Raw genomic sequence first — 20,346 nt, forward strand, 5'->3', positions numbered from 1 at the left:
TATTTCAGAAACCTGTGCCATAGACCATCCCCATCACACGCTTCCGATTCTGTTCAATCTGAAGAACTCGGAGAAGGACCAAAACATAAGTACGTTGGGTGAAACCTCTCAAACAAACAGTCAAGAGCCGCGAATACTTGCGGCCACTGCGCTTATTCAAGAACTATCTACAGAGAGCAATGAGCTTGCGAAGATTATTGCTCAAATGGAGCTAATTTGTGACGGTAAATATTTTAATAACTTTTTGGTCCAGTGATAAATATGCTACGACAATTCTCACATCGCGTCGCGATCTAGTCCCAAAGTAAGCGTAGCTTGTGTTATGGGTACTAAGATGACTACTACATACATACTTATAATATACAGATAAACACCCAGACACTGGAAAACATTCATGTTCATCACACAAATATTTTCCTTTTGTGGGAATCGAACCCACGGCCTTGGATGCAGAAAGTATTGTATTGTCTAACGAAAAATAAATAAATGAATCATTAGCAAAATATTCCGGCTAAGTTATCCGGTCGGATCGGTCAGATCCGGTCCGATCGGTTAACAGGTCTCCTTCCAGAATGAGAAGGGTGTAGGCCACGTTCTGATTTGCATACATTTGCTAACATTATGGAGAACGCTCAGGCACGCAGGTTTCCTCACGATGTTTTCCTTTACCGCTAAACCAATATAATTGCTCATAACGCACATGAGTTAGAGTTGCGTATGGGGGTTCGAACTCAGCCTTCCAAAAGTGAAGCTGACGTCCTTATCACTAGGCTATCCCCGCTTTAAATATTTAAATAAAGTTTCAGTTTTATGAAAATGAAAAATCTGTATGGTGTAATTTATAATTTCTTCAATCCGTACACTCGACACCAAATAGATCTTCGGCAATGTACCCTCTTCGCACGTTTCGCTCCGAAACCGAAGAGGGTAATTTATCCAATATTTAAAGATATTTTTTTTTCCAGCTACAATAAGGTTTGCTTACTACGTACCAGAATCTAAGGACACAAGACCACAAGCGATACCGACATCCGAATCTATATCTCACCTCCGCGACCTTAACGCTGTACCCATTCCTACCGACAATATTTCCATACGTAAAAACTGTAACTACTCCAAGCTAAGCAGTAAGTTGAAATGTAATATTACTATTTTTAATATTCCTTTTAATGGTGCTATATTGGTAAATAATATCGAAGTTTTAAAAAATCACGCCCAAAGTCGCGGGCTACAGTTACAGTGTAAACTCTTTATAACGAAACTGGAGGGACTGAGCATTTTTTGTCGTTATAGAGAGTTATCGTTATATGGAGTGAACAAAAAAAAACCAAATTAATAAGAATTTTTAATACAAGAATTTTTAATTGTATGTATGTCTTAGATAATAAATGCTTATACATATAAATTATTGTTTACACATATAGTCTGATAATTTCGCACGTATCACACAAATTTTTTCGTCAACACTAATCGCTTTCCGTTTACTGGCCATGTTAACAGTTTCAAAGTAGGTTTACGACTGATAATACGATAGGTACCCAGTATGCTTGGTCGAAGACCATCACTTCCGAGAAAACAATGCGTCATACTGCACGTGTACAAGGCAATTAAGGATAACAAAAGCTAGACCGACCTCGGATGTTTCGGAGCTTCAAAGTCTTTTGTTACCTGATAACATAACATAAACAATAATACCGATAATAAATATTTACTGTCTACAAATATGAACACATTTCTTCGTAATAGAGAATGGCGTATCGCTATAAAGAGTGTTTCAATATGTGAGTTTTAACGCAAACCAACCAACTTAGGCTCACTCCAACGTTATAGGGAGTTTATCGTTATAAAGGATAACGTTATAAATAGTTTACACTGTATTTCTAAATAAAAAAAATACATACAGTTAAAAGAAAACGTACGTCATTCTTCAGCATAGATTACTATAACAAAATTAGTAATTCATTCAAGGGTAATTATATAACATTTTATAAATTACCAGATGAAATCATTGGGCTGTCTCTCTCTGTCAAGAAGTTCAAAGTATATATTAAACTTAAGCTTGTAGAAAAATTTTGTTATTTCATTAAGGATTACATGAATAAAAAAAGCTTGGGTATGAATTGCTCGAACTTCATAGCTAAATATTAATTTGCTGTGGGATGGTGATAACGTAAAAAAACCCGGCTAAGTTTGTTGTAAGCTCTTCTTAGACAGGGCCGCTTTTGGAACCCTCCTAGCTTTAGTTTTAAATTAACGAATGTTACTACACTTCTACACTATCCTAACATTAATGGTAACATATTATATGTGTGAAGTTCTTCACACATATAAGTGCCTGTGATAGGTCTACATGAATAAAACATTTTTGAATTTGAATTTGACAAGTGAGATTATTCGCATTAAGATAAAGGACTGACACATTTATTTTATTAGTCCAAATAGCTATGAAACACCATAATTAATATTTTAATTGAGTTTTTTGTAACTCATATCATGGAGCGAGAACAAGTTCTTACAGTAAGAGCAATAAATCAAAAAAGCTCATAAAAAATATTTTGTTTGTTATTTTCACAGCCCTGTCATCGTTTGAAAAGCATTTTGAGCTGGTAGGAGGTATCAATTATCCAAAGAAGATATCATGTTTAAGCTCTGATGGAAGAAAGAGAATCATGCTCGTGAAGGTAAACCAAAGTTATTTATTTTAATGAACCCTCAAATTTAATAGCACCGCTACTATGTTTATAATTTACATATTAAACAGAAATTTTGACCCTTTTTTACGAAAATTGTGCAGAGGCGTTATAGTTTATATAGAGAACGAGTGCAGAATGCTAATGTTTTTTTTTTTTTAATTATGGCTAAAATACTACCCTGCATTGATTTAACATTTTACTATAGTAACCTTGCATTTGACATATACACGCTTATATACTCTTTTTTTAATCATTGTATGGATTTTAATTTGTTTAAAACAAGCCAATTGTACGCTTGGCGAAATCTGTGATTAAAAAAGTATATAGTCTTTAACAATAGAACCTTAACAATGTTTAAACTTATAATTTAAATTAATTATAATAATAAATAATAATAAATATACTACGACAATACACACATCGCCATCTAGCCCCAAAGTAAGCGTAGCTTGTGTTATGGTCACTAAGATGACTGATGAATATTTTTATGAATAATATACATAAATACTTATAATATACATATAAACACCCAGACACTTAAAACATTTGCGTTCATCACACAAACCTTTTCCAGTAGTGGGAATCGAACCCACGGCCTTGGACTCAGAAAGCAGGTTCGCTGCCCACTGCGCCAGTCGGCCGTTAATTATGATCGAATTTCGACCAGTGGGGGCGACCAATAGTTAAAATAGAAACGCTCGATTTTATAAATAAGTTTTTTAATTAGGTCACGTTATGCTGTGATGCTTATCCCACTTCTGATAACAAAGTTGATTTATTTTCAGGGAGAGGATGACTTGAGGCAAGATGCAGTGATGCAGCAAGTATTCAATATCGTAAATTCATTGCTAAAAAACAATCCCATCACAGACAGAAATAAATTACATATTCGTACATACAAGGTGAGCAATGAAACTGTCTAATCTTATGAATCTCTAATTATAATTTTTATATTTAAGAGGCAGTGGCGTGCATAGGGTTTTCGGTCAGGGTATGCATAAAAAAAAAATAGGTACTGAACATGCTATTTTGATGTTACTGTATAATTTTATTTGTGAGTAGGTACCTAACCTAACATTGTTTGTGATACCCATGTAGATCTTCTCATCGTCTCCTATTTCCAGTAGGTATAGTAAGCTCTGAGACGACCGACTAGCGAGTTTTTAAAATTGTCTGCCATTGCGGCAATTACATTAAATAATGTTTTTTAGTGTAAACAATAAACAAACATAGGTATTATTATAAATAAATAATGAAACAAAACATTGATCACTGCTATTCGCCTGTTTCTGTAAGTCAGTCAGAGCTCTTTTTACGTGCCGCTCCTTGTAGGTGCATTCCTTCCTTTACGAATAATCTCAATTAAACGTTAGTTAAGAATTAGCTCTAAACTTACCTACATTTTCCAAGCACACTGAACTGAACCATCAGATCACACGCCGAATATAAGAACTTTCTTACACTAAGAATATTCCTCACAATCATTTACAAACAGTACACTGTCACAAAGGTTAATGTTAACAATAATAATTGTAACTATTTACAAACAACCGTACAGCAAACGAAAAAAACAGTAATTAATTCTAATTCGGTGAATATAAGTTGTTATGACAGAAGGTAAAAGGTAAACAATAATGGCGCTGAGCGATCGCCAGCGATAATGAGAATATCATAGTCAAACATTGTCCGTAATATTTTCTATTAAAATTTGTCATTTGAAGAATATTACTTCATCAGTTACCAATGGCACCTGGTATACGTTAATAATTTATTTAACATAATTCGGCAACTTTTAATTTGGTTATTTTAATATACTTTTTGAACAAATTAGGTACTTATAAATTTCTAAAGACCTTGAATGTAATAAAATTCATTGATAAATTTTTTAACTACAAAAAAGAATTATTGCCGTTTAAAACAATAACAAACAAAGCAAATTACTTGTGCTTATAAAAAAACAAAGCATACATTTGGATTTCAAATTTCCGTAAGCAGTGCTTTTAAGATTTGCACACAAGCGAAACCCCTATACTGGAAACCTGGAAAACTCGCACACATAGAAAGAGCCAAATATTGTGTAAGCACGCACGCGATTATATCACTACACACCAGAACTTCCTTGTGTGCTGGTGCACACAAGTAACGACGGATGCATTCAATCGTTGTGCTTCTATGGAGACCGCGGCGGCGCGGCGCATTAATTCGAGCGACGAATAAACGATTTGCCCGGCAATGGATATTTAATCGTGAAAACCCCAGCTAATTTTATGAGATTTAAATTATATTTAAAGCGTTACTTTTTATTTAGGGATACTGTTTACAACTCAAAATTAAAATATAGTCGAAATATTATGCAGTTTGTCTATTTTAGTTCTAAACCATGACACGGGACTTGTCCATTGATTTACATAGAAGTGCGGCCGGTTTTAACTAGATGGCGCTTTTATAGTTTTCTATTAATTGTTTAATTTTTTTTCAATCTTTAAATTTTAAGTCGTCCTTATGGTCTGAGAGGCCCTGAGGTCAGGGTATGCACTGCTTATTTGCATCTATGAGATGCACGCCACTGTTAAGAGGTAAGCTTTCTGTTGCTAAATCTTCAAAGTGCATTCAATTATATTGTATAAGCTTTAGGCGTGGTTCTAAACCTCAGCACTAACGCCAGATGGACCTGGGATTTTTTTTATAAAATCTTTTTCTTTCGTTACTTTAATATTTTTTTGCTAAACTGGTACATAGCATATGCAACACACAAGGTCATCAGAATATTCCTTTGTTTTATGAAGCAGAAGGCATATCCCCAACTGTAGGTCGCTAATAGTCTTAGAATTTCTGCAATACTTATTTCTGTTGCAAACAGATTTGCTGTATTCCGGGGTGGTTGCCGGTGAAATTACAGGCACGTGAGGCTAAATACCTACACTTTAGTTTGATTGACATAGGGCGGGACCTTGCAGGACGTGTTCTTTGCATGCCCTGCGAGTCTTGTCTCTGTTAATAGACTGTGGTTTCCCAGTTACCATCAGCTGGTTTGTCCGTAAATTTAAAATGATGGTGTATTGGCGCAGTGGGCAGCGACCCTGCTTTCTGAGTCAAAGGCCGTGGGTTCGATTCCCACAACTGGAAAATGTTTGTGTGATGAACAGGAATGTTTTTCAGTGTCTGGGTGTTTATATGTATTTTATAAGTATTTATGTATATTATTCATTAAAAAAATATTCACACAAACGCTACGCTTAATTTGGGGCTAGATGGCGCAGTGTGTATTGTCGTAGTATATTTATTTATTTATTTTTGTTTGAAGGTAGTGCCTATGTCTCGACGTTCAGGTGTTTTGGAATGGTGTGTGGGAACTATGCCTATAGGTGCTTACCTTGGCACTGCTCATACAAAATATCGACCTCAGGTATGTCACATTAAGCTCGAATTCCATTTTAGGTTAAGCTTCCGTTTCCAAAATTGTTAAAACGACCATCTTTGTCTGCCACAACAGTAGCAGCTATCAAAACCCTTTTACGAAGTTATATAAGTTTGACGTGTCTGTTTGTCTGTGTGTGCATTTGGGGGTGTGGGTGTCAATGGCGTGCATAGAGGGTATGCAGATTATAAAAAAATATACAAATCTCAGTACGAGTTATAAAAAACTTAAGTGTGGTGAACTATACTATAATATTATAATGTCTGTCTACTCAGACTAAACAGTAACTTATTTTTAAAACAAGTTAACTTTGAGTAGCTACCCCAGTTGCCAATCGAGATGGCATCATTGGCGCTCAATTTGCTTTGGAAACAAGAGGTAACATTTCGCTGAACTCAGTTCAAAAGGAGTTTAGTCGTTTATTTCATAGCTTCTAACGGAATTTCATACCTACTGAATTACAAAAATAGACCTGCAGGAGAAATAGCATTGTAGCACTAACTTGTTAAAATCTTCTTTCAGGACATATCGCCCACAGCCGCACGTTCAAAACTCAAAGATTGTCACGATACTAAGAGGCCTACAAAACGTAAACTGGAAGTATTCAATGCTATTCTAAAAGTGTTTAGACCAGTGTTCCATTATTTCTTCACTGAACACTACCTGGATCCTGTCACTTGGTATGAACGCAGGCTCGCTTATACCAGAAGGTAAGTTTTTTTGAAAATAATCTAGCAGAGTAAGCTAGAGCGAGAGTTGCCTCGTAGTTGAGATAAGGAATTTGGCAGGACTCGTCAGGATCTCGAACGAATCTCGATATTCGTTATTTTTGATTGTTGCTAATCTCAGAGCAACCAAGTTATCAATTTCAATGTAATTTGGTTTGTTACGCTTTCACACAAAAACTACTTAACCGATCCTCATTAAACTTTGTACACACATTCTTGGAAGTGTTAGAAGTAATATAGGATACTTTTTATCCCGACATTAAGCTCGGTTCCTTTGTGAGATGGGGATGAAAGTGTTTGACGATTTTACACAATAACTTTGACAAATTATAACCGATTTAAGTAATTATTTTTGTACTATAGAGGTTAAAAAAGTGTTTATTTTTACTTTGTGTAGATCTGATGAATGTGGTTGGAGGTAGAGGACAGAACTCCTCAGCGGACGGCAGCAAACCCCTTTAAGGCTTAGCGATACTGAATACTTGAATTTTTTTTAGAATTACAACTAAATTGAATGCCACATCAAAAAACAAAATCAACCGCAATCTATCCAGCTGAGTGCTGGTAAGTGATGATGCAGTCTAAGATGGAAAGGTGCTAACCTGTTAGGGGTATGGCAGGTATAGTAAACCTATATCCCTAATCTACCTATTCCTAACGAAGTTGTAGTAGTTGCAAAATTTTTCGTGACTGAAAGCTAGTTGTAGCACAACAGACAGAGTATTCAAGCTTGATTAATACAAATCTTGATTAGTACCAGAATAGTAATTTATTATCGAATGCGGTTTTATTTTTTGCTTTAAAATTTCTTTGTTTTATTGTGTATTCAGATGTTCAATATAATTTCAGTGTTGCCACGTCATCCATGGTGGGATACATAATGGGATTGGGTGACAGACACGTGCAGAACATTCTTATTGACAAGACCACTGCAGAAGTTATACACATTGATTTTGGTAATATTATGATAGAAGGAACTTAACTTTACATTTTATTTTACAACTTTTTGTATTCAATATGCATAAATTAAGTGAAACGTTGGTACGATATGGTAATCAAACATATTTTGGTAATCTTTAACTAATGCTATGATAGTACGAAACTCGTTGTTATCGAAGTAAAACTCGCAAAGAACACGTTTGAAAAAAGGCCACATCTCATTCGAATATTACATAACTCCATTTACCTAAAGTGCGGCCAATCTAGCAAATGTAAACAAAAAAAATAACAGGTCGCGATCATTTTAGATTAGGTTAGGTCAGGTTTATAAACAAATTAATTTCTTTAATACCTTTACAGAACACTAAAATTTTAATTTATTTTTATTGTTCCAGAAGACTAAAATGTTGTTTACTAATCGAACGACCTGACATTTATTTGTTTACATATAGTCCGCGGATAAATTGGCCGCACTTTGGTTAATATTCACCTCTTGATTTTATTGTCATGTTTTGCCACATCCAGTTAGCCCTTTAACGCTCACCTCGTGAAAGTATTAAATATTAATATTACTATTAGTATCCTAATTAGGGGATTAGCAGTTACATTAAACATACTCCTAATAGGTCTCTACGCGGCATAGCGACGTCGTTAGTTTAGCGGCGAGTTTTTGTCGATAGGATGGCCGCTAGACCATACCAAAGAAAATTCAGAAATTATAAATTCCCAAATTGTTCCTTTTGGGGATTGAACCCGACATTAAGACTTATAAAACTGCGCTCACAACTGCGCCGAGGTCTGCGTCAAAGTCATTTGTAATATAAACGACATTTCAGGAATCGCATTTGACCAAGGAAAAGTTTTACCCACTCCGGAGACTATTCCGTTCCGTTTGACTCAAGACATTGTTGCTGGTTTCGGCTCAAGTGGCGTTGAAGGGAACTTCAGAAGGTATTTGACTGTTACAACGCCCTGTATGTATGTCCGTCATCTATATATATAAAAGATAAAGTGTGTGGATATGTTCCGTATAGGCTCCTAAGCGGCTGGACCAATTTCAATGAAACTTTCAGGGAATCTCCGGATTGACCTGGCGAGTAATCCTGTAAAGCTTGGTGACGATCGGAGCACTCCTATTTTTGAACTGTCAAACTGTCAAATACATCTTTTATTTACTATGATGATATTCTATTGTTGGGTGTACATGGTAATGCACGAAGTAGATAATCACTCGCTCGAGAAGAGAATAGAAGAAAATGAATACGGAGAGAAATAAATGATTTAATATATTATGAGACTTAAAATTAAAAATTTAATGATGTAAGTTTATTGTTTAAATAAAATAAAGCAAAATCTAGCCCGGCTAAGCGGGCTGGGTACGCTAGTATTATATAGACGGATCATATTATACAGATGGATTTGTATAGTTGTTTTTTTGTTTGTATGTTTTTTTTCCGATGGGAAATGAAATGAATAGATGAAATTATGGATAGCCATAATTTCATATAGATTTAAAGTTTCGGAGAATAACAGCAAATCAATCGCGATTGTTGCTAACGCATTAATATGCATTTTCTACGCCATCATACATCAAAACATCACGCTACTACACTCTAAAGGGTTACGCAGATGTATACGTCGGGGTTCACCCACACTTTGTATTAAAGTAAGTAGTAGTTGCATTATTGTTCGCGAATGGAAGCTGCTTCTAGCACATAGTATTCAAGCTTGATTTATACAAAAATTCATTTACTTTTTAGTTGGTATAACAATTTATATACTATGATATATACTACGACAATACACACACATCGCCATCTAGTCCCAAAGTAAGCGTATTTTGTGTTATGGTTACTAAGATAACTGATGAATATTTTTTTATGAATAATATACATAAATACTCATAATATATAGATAAACACACAGACACTGAAGAACATTCGTGTTCATCACTCAAATATTGTCCAGTTGTGGGGATCGAACCCACGGCCTTGGGCTCAGAAAGCAGGGTCTCTGCCCAATGCGCCAATCGGCCGTCACTATGCAAACAATATTTTCATTACGTTTTATAGTCTAAGATCCCAATATAGAACGACATTCATTATGTTTTTTATATTAATTTAATATAATATTTAATTAATTCAAAAAATATTATTTAATTTAATATGTCAATAAATATATTGTTGTCTATCAAATTTCAGTCCAGGATATTATAAGTAAGAATTAGAAAAATTTCACTTTTCATGAATATTTTTTTATGAATATAATTCATAACAAATTATTCATTAGCTATCACAGTACCTATAACACAAGCTACGCTTACTTTGGGGCTAGATGGCGATGTGTGTATTGTTGTAGTATATTTATTTATTTATTTATAGTAAGAAAAGTTAAAAAAAAAATTACTATAGATCCCTAACAAAATCATAATACTTACTTCTTAGTGGTTTATCGTTGAACAGGTGCTGTGAGAAGACTCTACAATTGCTCCGTGACAATCAGGAGACACTGCTCACAATTTTAGAAGTTTTGCTGTGCGATCCCTTGTACCTGTGGATAGTGTCGACCACTTCTAAAGCAAAGGCTACTAATGCACGAAGTAAGATCACTTTTATTTAGTAAACATACGATTGGTTAAGCACGAAGAACTCGTGGTGTTGAGCAAAAAGACACACTCACGTGAGGGAAAAATGTATGTAGCTGGTAGCATGTACCTTTAATTTGACTATATATATCATTATTAAGGATGTCTAAATTATTTTTGTTTGCTTAAGAGCAAAGTGTTTTTTATTGTTTATCATTCATTATTCGTAACTTAATTTGTGGCTTTGGGCCTCAGATTCTCATAATAACTCTGAATTTGAAGTTAGGAGTTTCATTAATAACTGTGTAAGATAATCTAACACTACAAATCTATCAATATTAAAAAAATACCGTTTAGTTAAGTTAATGTGAACTCTCCCTTATAAAACAATTTATTTCATCGCTCGCTAACTATTTCATCACCACCCGCAACATTTTAAACTTTTACATTGTATTGTACATACAAAAGTACATTTGTAACACACTTAAAAAAAAATATTTACTTATTTAAAAATATTATTGTAGTCTCAATTTAAGTGAACTATTGTTTTTTTTTTGAGAAAAAAATTACTTTAAACCGATGTACGAGCTGTTGCCCGCGGCGTGCTTCGTCTAGGTTTATTACGGATCTTTACTGATCCTTGGGAACCTTTTTTTCCTGGGATAAAAACGTGTCTCCTGGTTAGAGTGTAACCGGCTTTCGTTTAAAAAGCGTAGGTAGCACAGCGTAAGATTATAACTAATTTAAATTTTAAATGTTGATTTCTTTCAGCAAAACTCTCGCTTGGTGGAAAAGCTGCGAATAAAGGCCCAGCGGCAAGTGTTACTAAAGCGAGCGGGGGTGGAGAAGAGGGTTCCGGGGGGCTGGCTGGAAGGGCTTTACTAGCGGTGCGTTGTAAGCTTTGCGGCGCTGAAGGGGGCGCGGCAGGGGGCGTGTCCGTACGCGGCCACGTAGCGCGCCTCATACACGAAGCAACCGACCCCGCCAACCTATGCCGGCTCTTCCACGGGTGGCAAGCCTACTTGTAAATTGAAACCAACCTCACCGAACCCGTTACAAATAAATATCTATAAAAATGTACCTAAGATGATTAAAAATTTTAATATGTTTTTGTCTGTATTCATTAAAAATTGTTCATTGTTTTATTCATACTCATTATCCAAATGCATATAAAGTTTTCATGTCTGATACTTATTATACCTTTAAACAGTATGCGCTATTTGCAGGTTTAACCAAAACAATCATTGCTGTTAGCATGTTTGTGACCTCTTTGCCTTTTTATGTGACTTGTTTAAACTTATCATTCAATCATCTTCACTGTTTGTTGATGCTAATTACAGAGCTGGAATGAAAAATGTATTAAGAGCTAATAAAAGTACATGTTACACGTTAATAAGTGAAAGCTCGACTGTAAGGATCATCAACTAAAATCTAGCATGGGCAGTTTTCAGACAATTTTCTCCCCGGGGAAATGAGAACAATTTGTCTTCTCTCACAGCTTCATCAACTCTTAGAGCACTGGCGCACATGTGGAAATAATATCCAAAGAACAATAAGGGAGAGTCAACTTCTACTCCCTGTTCCCGTTATTTAACAGGTGGACACGTCAATTAAAACCCTTGTTAGGGGATATAATTTTTGTCCCTTGCCTTTGCTAGCCCTGCAGCAAAGGCACGTGCCTTTAATAATCCAACCTCTAATCGCCAGTTCTGTGTCTAGTGCGCCGGCGGGTTTGCTGGCAGCTTTCTATTCACACGTTACTTCGTAGATGAACGCTAGGACTAACACTCACAGCCCCATTTCCCGCCTGCAACGGTTTGCACGGCAGCGGAGGCGGGAAATGTTTGCGAGCGCGATAAAGATGCGAGTGACGCGGGGATAGATTTTTAACGTCTGCTACCATACCGCGTGTTTGTATACTCAATGTTTCAGATTTCGTCTCCTTTTTATATTATCACCTGGTTGTACGTGATTGTGACACCAGTGATTACGCAGTCTAAGACAGTAACGGGCTAAACTAAATCTGTTTCTACGCAGCAACACCGGAACACTAATTTGCTTCCTGGCATGTCTGTCGGTAGGATATTAAGTAGCCACAGCCGAAGCCTCAAACCAGACCAGATCAGGGAATATTCAGAAATAGTTAATTCCCAAATTACCCCTGTCGGCAATCGAACCTGTGACCTATATCTTCAAACAACAGCGCTTACAGCTGTGACTAAGAGGACGTCAAAAGGTACACCGCGGTCAAGAGAATATGATCACTACGTGGCCGCGGTACAAAGCGGCTACGTAGGATCGTAAATTACAAACAGCAGCATTATGCGTCCTCTATGTTTTAAGCTTACCTAATATATTTTCTCCCAATCTTCTGTGAGGGAGATAAAATTCGTAGTTTGTATTTCAGACTAAGAATGAAATCTCCTTCATAGCTCATTCGCAGTGAACGACGAAAAAGGGAGGCTGTTAACCATGAATGAGATAAGTAGGCGTTTGACATAGACATTGTTCGAGTGGAGCTGCTTGCGCATAAATAAAAAGAAGAAGAATTCTATAAACAACTTCGTGGAACATTTCTCAGCGTTATTAAACAATGGTATCAATAGAAAAACGAATGAAAAACCTGCTTTTTTTAGTCGATATTACCGGTTTTTATTAGCGCACCTCTGTTGTGCCCCTCACTACTATGTGTGATAACAGTTAACACTATCTTATCAGTCAAAATGTCTGGCAGCGTATTGGTTGCAGTTCGATCTTTAATTAATCTTCTGGTACCGAATTACTTGAAATCTAAGGTTAGGGCAATAAGTCGACAAAAATATATTTTATTTAACATATAGCTTGTTGCAAAGTTACTCAAACTTTATTATTGTGCAATGAAAACAATTAAGGATAATCTCGAAATTTTTAATAGATCGTGGTAAATTACATTTAAAGCGCTAATTGAGACTCATTAAAATTATCATTTTTCTACAGGACTAGGAACTGTGGGAAATTTTGGTTTCGTTCTCTCGCCCGTATTCCGAAGTTTTAACAATAGCGCATGGGAACTAGGTGTTTGTGGTTGTGCTTTCATGAAAGTAAATTACATTTTCGCAAAATGAGCATTGATATTGGAGGTAAGTTATCATAGTATTTTTACAATTTTCTAAAATTTTTAATCAGCATAAAGTGAAATATTTGGAATTTTGAGACAGAATATAAATTTGCATCGGAGAGGACTCTACACTCCTGCTTCTGCTGGCCAAATAAATATTAAGAGCCCTTTTTAAAACTTCTACCAGCCTTTAAAAATATAAAATATCTAAAATAAAAATAAGCAATGGCATGGGTGGGAGGTATTATTAATTGTTGCTTTGTATTTCAATTCATTTTTCATTTTATAGGTATGAGAATTAAATACAAAGACAAGGATGAAACATTCTTGGAAAAACATTTGGTAGCAAAAGAACCATTTGGACAGTTTAAAGCCTGGTTTGAGGAAGCTTGTACTAAAAAGGAAATCTTAGAGCCAAATGCTATGTGCCTCGCAACAGCAACAAAGTATGGTTTTTATCTGCTATTGTAGGGCAAGTACTCTTTAGTAATTTAACATTTGCTTTCTCTTTTAAGGGATGGGTATCCATCAGCTAGATTTGTGCTATGCAAGGGATATGGAAAGGATGGATTTAAGTTCTTTACCAATCATGGCAGCAGAAAAGCCCAAGAAATGGTATGTGTACAGTGTAATCAATAAAATTGGTATTATTGTGCATTGTTGATTAATTTAACTTTTAAGTTCATCTATCATATATACAAGGTGTATATCTTATATCTTTAAATGCAATTCTTGTATATATATAATTGGAATCTTGCAATCAGCTCCAACAATTTTCATGAAATTTAGTATACAGGGGGTTTTGGGTGTGATAAATCGATCTAGCTAAGATTCATTTTTAGAAAATGTCATTTTATTTGTATTTTCCGGTAATAACCGATTTGGTGCCGACGAAGTTGCACGGGTCAGCTAGTATTATTTATCTAAGTATTTTATTAAGGTGAGTTTTTAAAATTATATTTTTGCAGGCTGAAAACCCTAATGTAGCAGCTACATTTTATTGGGAAATATTGAATAGATCTATTAGGATTGAGGGTTTCATTGAAAGACTACCTGAAGAAGAATCAACTGCTTATTTTCACTCAAGGCCAGTGCCAAGCCAGATTGCAGCCTGCACTAGCTTTCAAAGTACTCCAATTGAATCTAGAGATGTTCTATGTGAAAGAGAAAAAGTTTTGGAAGCTGAATATATGATACCTGGAAAGGAGATTCCTAAACCAATTTTTTGGTATGTACCTGTTATTTTTTTTTATTTTACTCTGTACAACTTAGCTGATTTTAAAAGCAAATAATACTGAAATGTTTGGAAATGCAGAATACAGTGGTTTTGAAATGAAAAATATATAATTAAATCTTAGGACCAAAATAAAGTAGGAAACATTGAAATAAAACCTTACACAACTGATTAATTGTCAATGTATGGTCATCCATATAGTAAATTGTAATAATCTGGTTAATTTTTTCCAGGGGTGGCTACATAATTCGTCCAACATCAGTTGAATTCTGGCAAGGACAGAGAGATAGACTACATGACAGGATCAAGTTTAGAAAACTAAAGGATGGAGAAATGGCCGATAATAAACTATTGCATAAAGGTGAAGATGGATGGGTTTATGAAAGGCTTTCTCCATAAAGTATTTAGTTACCAAACAGTGTTATTCATGTCATAGGACAGGTCCCTCGATATTGTGGGTTCCTATCACTTACCATGATAATCATTTTTTTTACAGAACTTATAGGTTGTTTTTTATTAATCTTGTTACTTTCATTAGTATATGTTTAGATATGCTAATTGTATTTACAAAACAGGTTTTATTAAAACTTGCATTGTCTATTTGAAAACTTTTTTAAGAACATATTTTTAATTGTAGATATTTTAATGTCTTCCATTAGAAATTTTTAAGGGTTTTGGTAATAGCTAAGTATAAATAAAAGATTAATCATTATGATTTATTTATTTTTAGGATTTCTCTTTGAATACCAGTATTTCTTTTTAAGACTACTTTGCTTTTTAAATTTGTATTCTCGATAGCTGCTTCAAATTGTCTTGTTCCACCACCCACACCAAAATAATAGGTTTTGGCACTAACAAATATATTTCCATTATCACGTAACCTATTTTGAAAAAGGGATATCAGTTTTTTGTAATTTTGTTGATTATAAATAGTCTCAGATGTGAGTATAATGTCAAATACTTCTGATTCTTCGAGTAGTTCATCAAATGATGCCCAATCTCCAGAATAAAATTTGCACCTTTTTATTTCATCTTCTCTCTCTTCTTCTTCTATATTAAGAAGAACATTTGGTATTGTACAGTGTTCCAAAATTTCTTTGTTCTAGGAATAAAAAGAACTGGTTACATATATATATATATATATATTATTAAACTATGTTCCTTTGTTGCTTTGTATAAAAAGCCTTGAGATATTATAATCTCATTGATACACATTAAAATTCCTTCAGTTCAAAGAACATAATATCAGTTTTATCATGTGTAAGAACATAATTCCAAAGAATGTTGTTTACTAGAAATTTAACTTGAATATAATATGTTTAATGTTTATTATTTATCCCTTTTTTTTGCAAAGGGAGAGCAAGTGATAAGTGTTTTTAATCATTATTGTGACAGACTTCTAATCTAATAATTGTATAACTTTGATGATAAAAAAACTGTGCAAACAAGTGCATTAGTTTTATTAGTTTACTGAGTCCTTGAAATTATGCAGTAGAAATTTTGAGTAAAATTTTCAATTTCACTTCGTGACTTCCAAAAATAAATGGATACATTGTAAAGTAAAGTTTTTAGCAAAAAAATATGAGTCTTGTGGATAGGCTTCTGGCCCACAAGAGGGTTGAAGGCTAAAAACCAAATCTAAACTTGCCCAGCATGGTGGTATCCCTACCCCTGTTCTGAAAGGAGAGACCATTGTCCTATTGTGAGCCAGTAATTGGTTTATAGTCATGGTGACCATCGTTATTTTTTTCCCTACTTGTACTCGAGTAAAATTGTGGTGGGGATCAAAATAACAAAGTCAAATTATACTTACATAATCTTGAAAAGTCACAAATGCCTTTTTTGTAAATGCATATATTCCTAAGATTCCAGCACCACATCCTAGATCTAAGACTTTTACATCCTTAAAGTTTATTTCATCAGGATATGTTTCAAAGTATTCAATTAAATCATATGTACACTCCCATATTTTAAGGCCACCTAAAATTTGATAATTTTTTTTTTTAATTTGACTTTATTTAATTGAACAATTTCTAGGCAAATAAACTCTTAACAATATTTGTTTTAACATGATTTAACTAATCAAGTAACCATACTGCCTGTGGTCAGTTTATGCAATTGTGGATCACACTTGTTTGCTTAAATTCCTGGGTCAGGTTAATGGCATTGAATTTTTTTCTGGAAAAAGTTCTTAGTACCAATTGGAGGCGTCCACCTTCATGGTTCAGAAAGCAGTTTAGGATTTTGCTTCTACTTATAAAACCTGCCAACCCATATTGAATCACAATGGTGGGCCAGCAGTGGGATTTTATCAGGCTAATAATGCTTAATTATCTTCATTGTCATCATCACATTTCAATGGCTGCTGATATATGCAAAAACTCAAATCAAATATTTATTCTGACCTGGGGAACTTGAAATCCGAACAAGCCAACCTAATAAGCTGCATGTATCTTTCATTTATTTTAATAAATATATTTAGTTTATTGTTTAAATTGAGTGAGACTAAAATCCTGTTGGCTATGAAACTTTAATATTAAAAAAAATAAATATGTTCAATACCTTCATATTTTCCAGTAACAAGGTCACTATGTTTATTCTCGGAAAATTCAATTAAATTCTTCAAACTGGATTCTTTCGAAAAAGTCTCGATATTGAATAAAACATGCCCAATTTCTACCTCACCACATGTAAACATTTTAGCATGTGTAACCACCTCATCGAGACTTTTGATTTGATTGCCGGGAACAATTTCTTCACTGCTCAACCAAACGATTTCTTTCTCATCTTAAAGTGATATCAAACTTTATTATCTGTTTTAAAAGCGATACTGCCCTTTGACTACTGACTGGTTACCTTGAGTTTCTAATATATCTTCAGTATTTGAAAAATTAAATTTAAATGAAGCCATAATTTGTTTATTGGCACTATTTTAGATCTGAATAGGATTTGGCTTTAGCACAAACGATCAGAAAGAAGTTAAATATTACAATTTCAATAATTTTGTGCTGTACAGTGTGATGGGATAAGATGTTTTTTTTCGTAATTATTGTACATTGATAGTTGGCAGTTGCCATAGGTTCAAGTTGCCATGCTGGTCACAAACTACAAAGATACTAACCCAGAACCTTAACCCCAGGTGACAGGTGCAAGTGTCAACTGTCAGAACCATAGAGCACTAACTCTGTGTGGCAGCCCGCAGCAGCAACTATCCACAACAACAGATGCCGAATAAAAACAGACTATGGAGGGTAGAGGTAAGGGGAGTCATCTGTGTATATGAAAAAGTGTCGTCAAAATGTATTAAATTAGGATGGCGCCACATTTGCATCAGGGTAACTCTTAAAAGAAGCGCCAAATATAAATATTGTTAGAGTAGGCTTGAAAAATAAACAAGGAAGTATGGAGATACAAGGAAGTAAGGTTATATTTACCACAATATTTTGTACAACGTAAGTTGTTGAAATTCTCAATAACTAACTACTTTAGTCGATAATGACATTAAATTTTTTAACTCGGCATACTTCAATTCATCTACGATTGCTACATTCATACCATACCCTGTGCATCCACCAGCGCCATTGTGGAGGATTTTTGAACTGTTATTTAGCGCAACAACTGGACACTTTTTCAACTTTTCTCCCATATAAGATGACTCTCCTTACCTCTACCTTCCATAATCTACAAGACATTGGCGAAGTACCTACCTTGTGCCTAGTTGGCACAGACAAAAGCCATAAACAAGAATTGAATGGAATACAGACTCACACGTGGTTGCGATATCGATATTTATTGATTGCTGCTAATAGAAACTTAAACTTTCCCGGTAGAAAGAAAATAACGTTAAAATCTATAAAATGTGCCCATCGAATAACTTTCAAACAATAATGTTTAGCCAAACCGTAACTCAGTTGCACAGATGAAGTCATGAGAACGACATCTCTGCTGGGAATGTTATATGGTCAACCTTTAATTTATTTGCATTTTTTAGTTAGTTTTCCCGTTTAATTTCTTTACACAGTCACATGAAAATATGATGGAGCATTCTTTGTTGCATTTTTAAAAATAAGTCGTGGTCCCTAAAACTAGGGACTAAATATTTGTTAGGGTATTTAAGAACTGAATAATACGTAGCGTTTGTTAAACTCGTTACTGAATACTGATACTATATTATAATCTGCAGCATTAAACACCTACGATATTCATGACAAAAATACATTCAGGTGATACAAATAGTATTAAGATATAGTGGAGTTCAGACCGATGATTTGAGTGGTCGCGCTAGTCGATAAACAAGATTGACGTGGTAGGTGAGCCAGCCTCAGCCTCATCCAGCCAGCCCGATTAGCCTGGATCACAAGCTTGCACGTCGAGCTACTCGGAGACGGACATTTCTTCGGCCAAATAGCTTAAGGACATTATCAAGAGAAGAAAGAAAAGACTAGAACTCTCAAGTACGTTGTGCAATATCTGAACTAGCTGCCACCTGTGTCGTTCAAGCATATTGAATCATGCGACTGCTTCGATGCATTCAATTGTGAAGGCTGACCAACCCAAATCAAGAAACAGCTGGAAACATCGAAAAATGTTCCTACGTCAACACCTGCTGCTATTTTGTACACTGACCCAATTGTACCCCGAAACCTAAACCTAAAATCACAGCGCGTGCGGTGGAAATACTGAAAACGGCGTTGCTCAATGTATCTGTTTATGTGTCACGCATGAATCCGGAGTTATCGAAGGATGCCATAATACTTTTATGAGCTAGGGTTTGGGTCTCAGGGATTGGTACAACCCCTGAGACCCAAACTTACAACAACATTTTCTTTACCTATTATTACTTCAATAGAGTTCAGTGTTATATGCTCACTGATCTAAAATGAAATCGTTATGAATCTCAGATATGTGCTACTATGGTAGCACCATGAAATACGACACAGAATAGCAATTCTGACTACTAGGATGGACCTATTTGGATATATTTTATTATTTGAGCTTATCTAAGTATTTTAACGGAGTAATTCTCAGGAGCAATTTAAACCATGATTTAATATGTTACTATATAAAGGTTTTATGTTGAGCAATAACATGACAGTAAAATACATAGGTTTAAAGTCATTATGTTTTAAATTAAAAAAAAAAATTCAAAGTGAACCAAAAAATTGTAAAATAATGGAAATAAATAATTGTGATGATGAACACCTAAATGTGGTAGGCATTCATTCATTATCATCAACATAATATGAACTTACAATGATGGTATTAACATCTAGGTATTTTGTAAGAATTCCTCGGTCTCGTGCAGTGTAGGCAGTGCTGCTAACAGTGATCTCACATTCTCTAAATTAAGGAACTGTGAAGTACAACAGAATTATTAGTATACAATATATCTTCTTGTTTACCGTGGCTTGTGACTTGTGAGTGCCTTACACAATGTGGCATACCTTACCGTACCTTAGACTACCACACCGTATTGTGAACCTGTACCTTTAACTACCTTTACTTTATTATTATCATTTCATTAATCGACTTAACAGTTTCGGTCCCCTCTCATTTTTTGCTGTATTACTCACAGTAGTGCCTAGTCTGGTAATGCATTATTATTGATAGGTATATGGCTCCGTGGTATTTTGTTTATTTACTAAAAACCAGA

General features: G+C 34.8%; 3 protein-coding genes across 7 annotated transcripts in view; 2 read left to right on the plus strand and 1 right to left on the minus strand.

Annotated features, from left to right (window-relative positions):
- Nucleotides 1–11,471, plus strand: part of LOC120628598 (serine-protein kinase ATM) — a 34,590-nt gene extending 23,119 nt beyond the window's left edge. For all 3 annotated transcript variants that reach the window (XM_039897054.1, XM_039897053.1, XM_039897055.1), the window contains 10 exons: nt 9–224; nt 966–1,127; nt 2,575–2,681; nt 3,479–3,595; nt 5,998–6,099; nt 6,634–6,821; nt 7,689–7,795; nt 8,615–8,729; nt 10,241–10,377; nt 11,134–11,471. In XM_039897054.1, the coding sequence (XP_039752988.1) occupies nt 9–224; nt 966–1,127; nt 2,575–2,681; nt 3,479–3,595; nt 5,998–6,099; nt 6,634–6,821; nt 7,689–7,795; nt 8,615–8,729; nt 10,241–10,377; nt 11,134–11,390 (1,508 nt within the window). In that variant the 3' untranslated portion in view covers nt 11,391–11,471. The remainder of the gene's footprint in view (nt 1–8; nt 225–965; nt 1,128–2,574; nt 2,682–3,478; nt 3,596–5,997; nt 6,100–6,633; nt 6,822–7,688; nt 7,796–8,614; nt 8,730–10,240; nt 10,378–11,133) is intronic.
- A 1,607-nt stretch (nt 11,472–13,078) lies between these two features.
- LOC120628534 (pyridoxine/pyridoxamine 5'-phosphate oxidase-like) lies at nt 13,079–15,406 on the plus strand. 2 transcript variants are annotated; one of them, XM_039896923.1, is made up of 6 exons: nt 13,079–13,157; nt 13,339–13,481; nt 13,749–13,905; nt 13,975–14,074; nt 14,428–14,687; nt 14,927–15,406. In XM_039896923.1, exons 2-6 carry the CDS (start codon nt 13,406–13,408, stop codon nt 15,090–15,092), a joined length of 759 nt encoding a protein of 252 aa, XP_039752857.1. In that variant the 5' UTR covers nt 13,079–13,157; nt 13,339–13,405; the 3' UTR covers nt 15,093–15,406. The 2 variants fall into 2 exon arrangements, with proteins under 2 accessions (XP_039752857.1, XP_039752858.1); XM_039896924.1 differs by having other exon boundaries at nt 13,104–13,133.
- LOC120628533 (histidine protein methyltransferase 1 homolog) lies at nt 15,391–20,109 on the minus strand. 2 transcript variants are annotated; one of them, XM_039896922.1, is made up of 4 exons: nt 19,946–20,109; nt 17,256–17,480; nt 16,507–16,673; nt 15,391–15,795 (listed from the first exon to the last, which is right to left on the minus strand). In XM_039896922.1, the coding sequence occupies exons 2-4, from the start codon at nt 17,389–17,391 to the stop codon at nt 15,403–15,405; spliced, it is 696 nt and encodes a 231-aa protein (XP_039752856.1). In that variant the 5' UTR covers nt 17,392–17,480; nt 19,946–20,109; the 3' UTR covers nt 15,391–15,402. The 2 variants fall into 2 exon arrangements, with proteins under 2 accessions (XP_039752856.1, XP_039752855.1); XM_039896921.1 differs by lacking the exon at nt 19,946–20,109 and adding an exon at nt 17,550–17,816.
- Between the last annotated feature and the right edge of the window lie 237 nt (nt 20,110–20,346).

Source organism: Pararge aegeria, chromosome 13 (assembly GCF_905163445.1).
Source record: "Pararge aegeria chromosome 13, ilParAegt1.1, whole genome shotgun sequence".
In the NCBI taxonomy this organism is placed as follows: domain Eukaryota; kingdom Metazoa; phylum Arthropoda; class Insecta; order Lepidoptera; family Nymphalidae; genus Pararge; species Pararge aegeria.

Bases quoted from the DNA above. Each gene is read 5' to 3' on its own strand.
- LOC120628534 (XM_039896923.1), top strand. From the start codon at position 13,406: ATGGGAACTAGGTGTTTGTGGTTGTGCTTTCATGAAAGTAAATTACAT. The intron at 13,482-13,748 runs GTAAGTTATCAT...TTCATTTTATAG, and splicing joins AATGAGCATTGATATTGGAG to GTATGAGAATTAAATACAAA. The intron at 13,906-13,974 runs GTATGGTTTTTA...TTCTCTTTTAAG, and splicing joins TGCCTCGCAACAGCAACAAA to GGATGGGTATCCATCAGCTA.
- LOC120628533 (XM_039896921.1), bottom strand. From the start codon at position 17,604: ATGGCTTCATTTAAATTTAATTTTTCAAATACTGAAGATATATTAGAA. The intron at 16,674-17,255 runs GTATTGAACATA...ATCAAATTTTAG, and splicing joins TGTTACTGGAAAATATGAAG to GTGGCCTTAAAATATGGGAG. The intron at 15,796-16,506 runs GTAAGTATAATT...TTTTATTCCTAG, and splicing joins TTGTGACTTTTCAAGATTAT to AACAAAGAAATTTTGGAACA.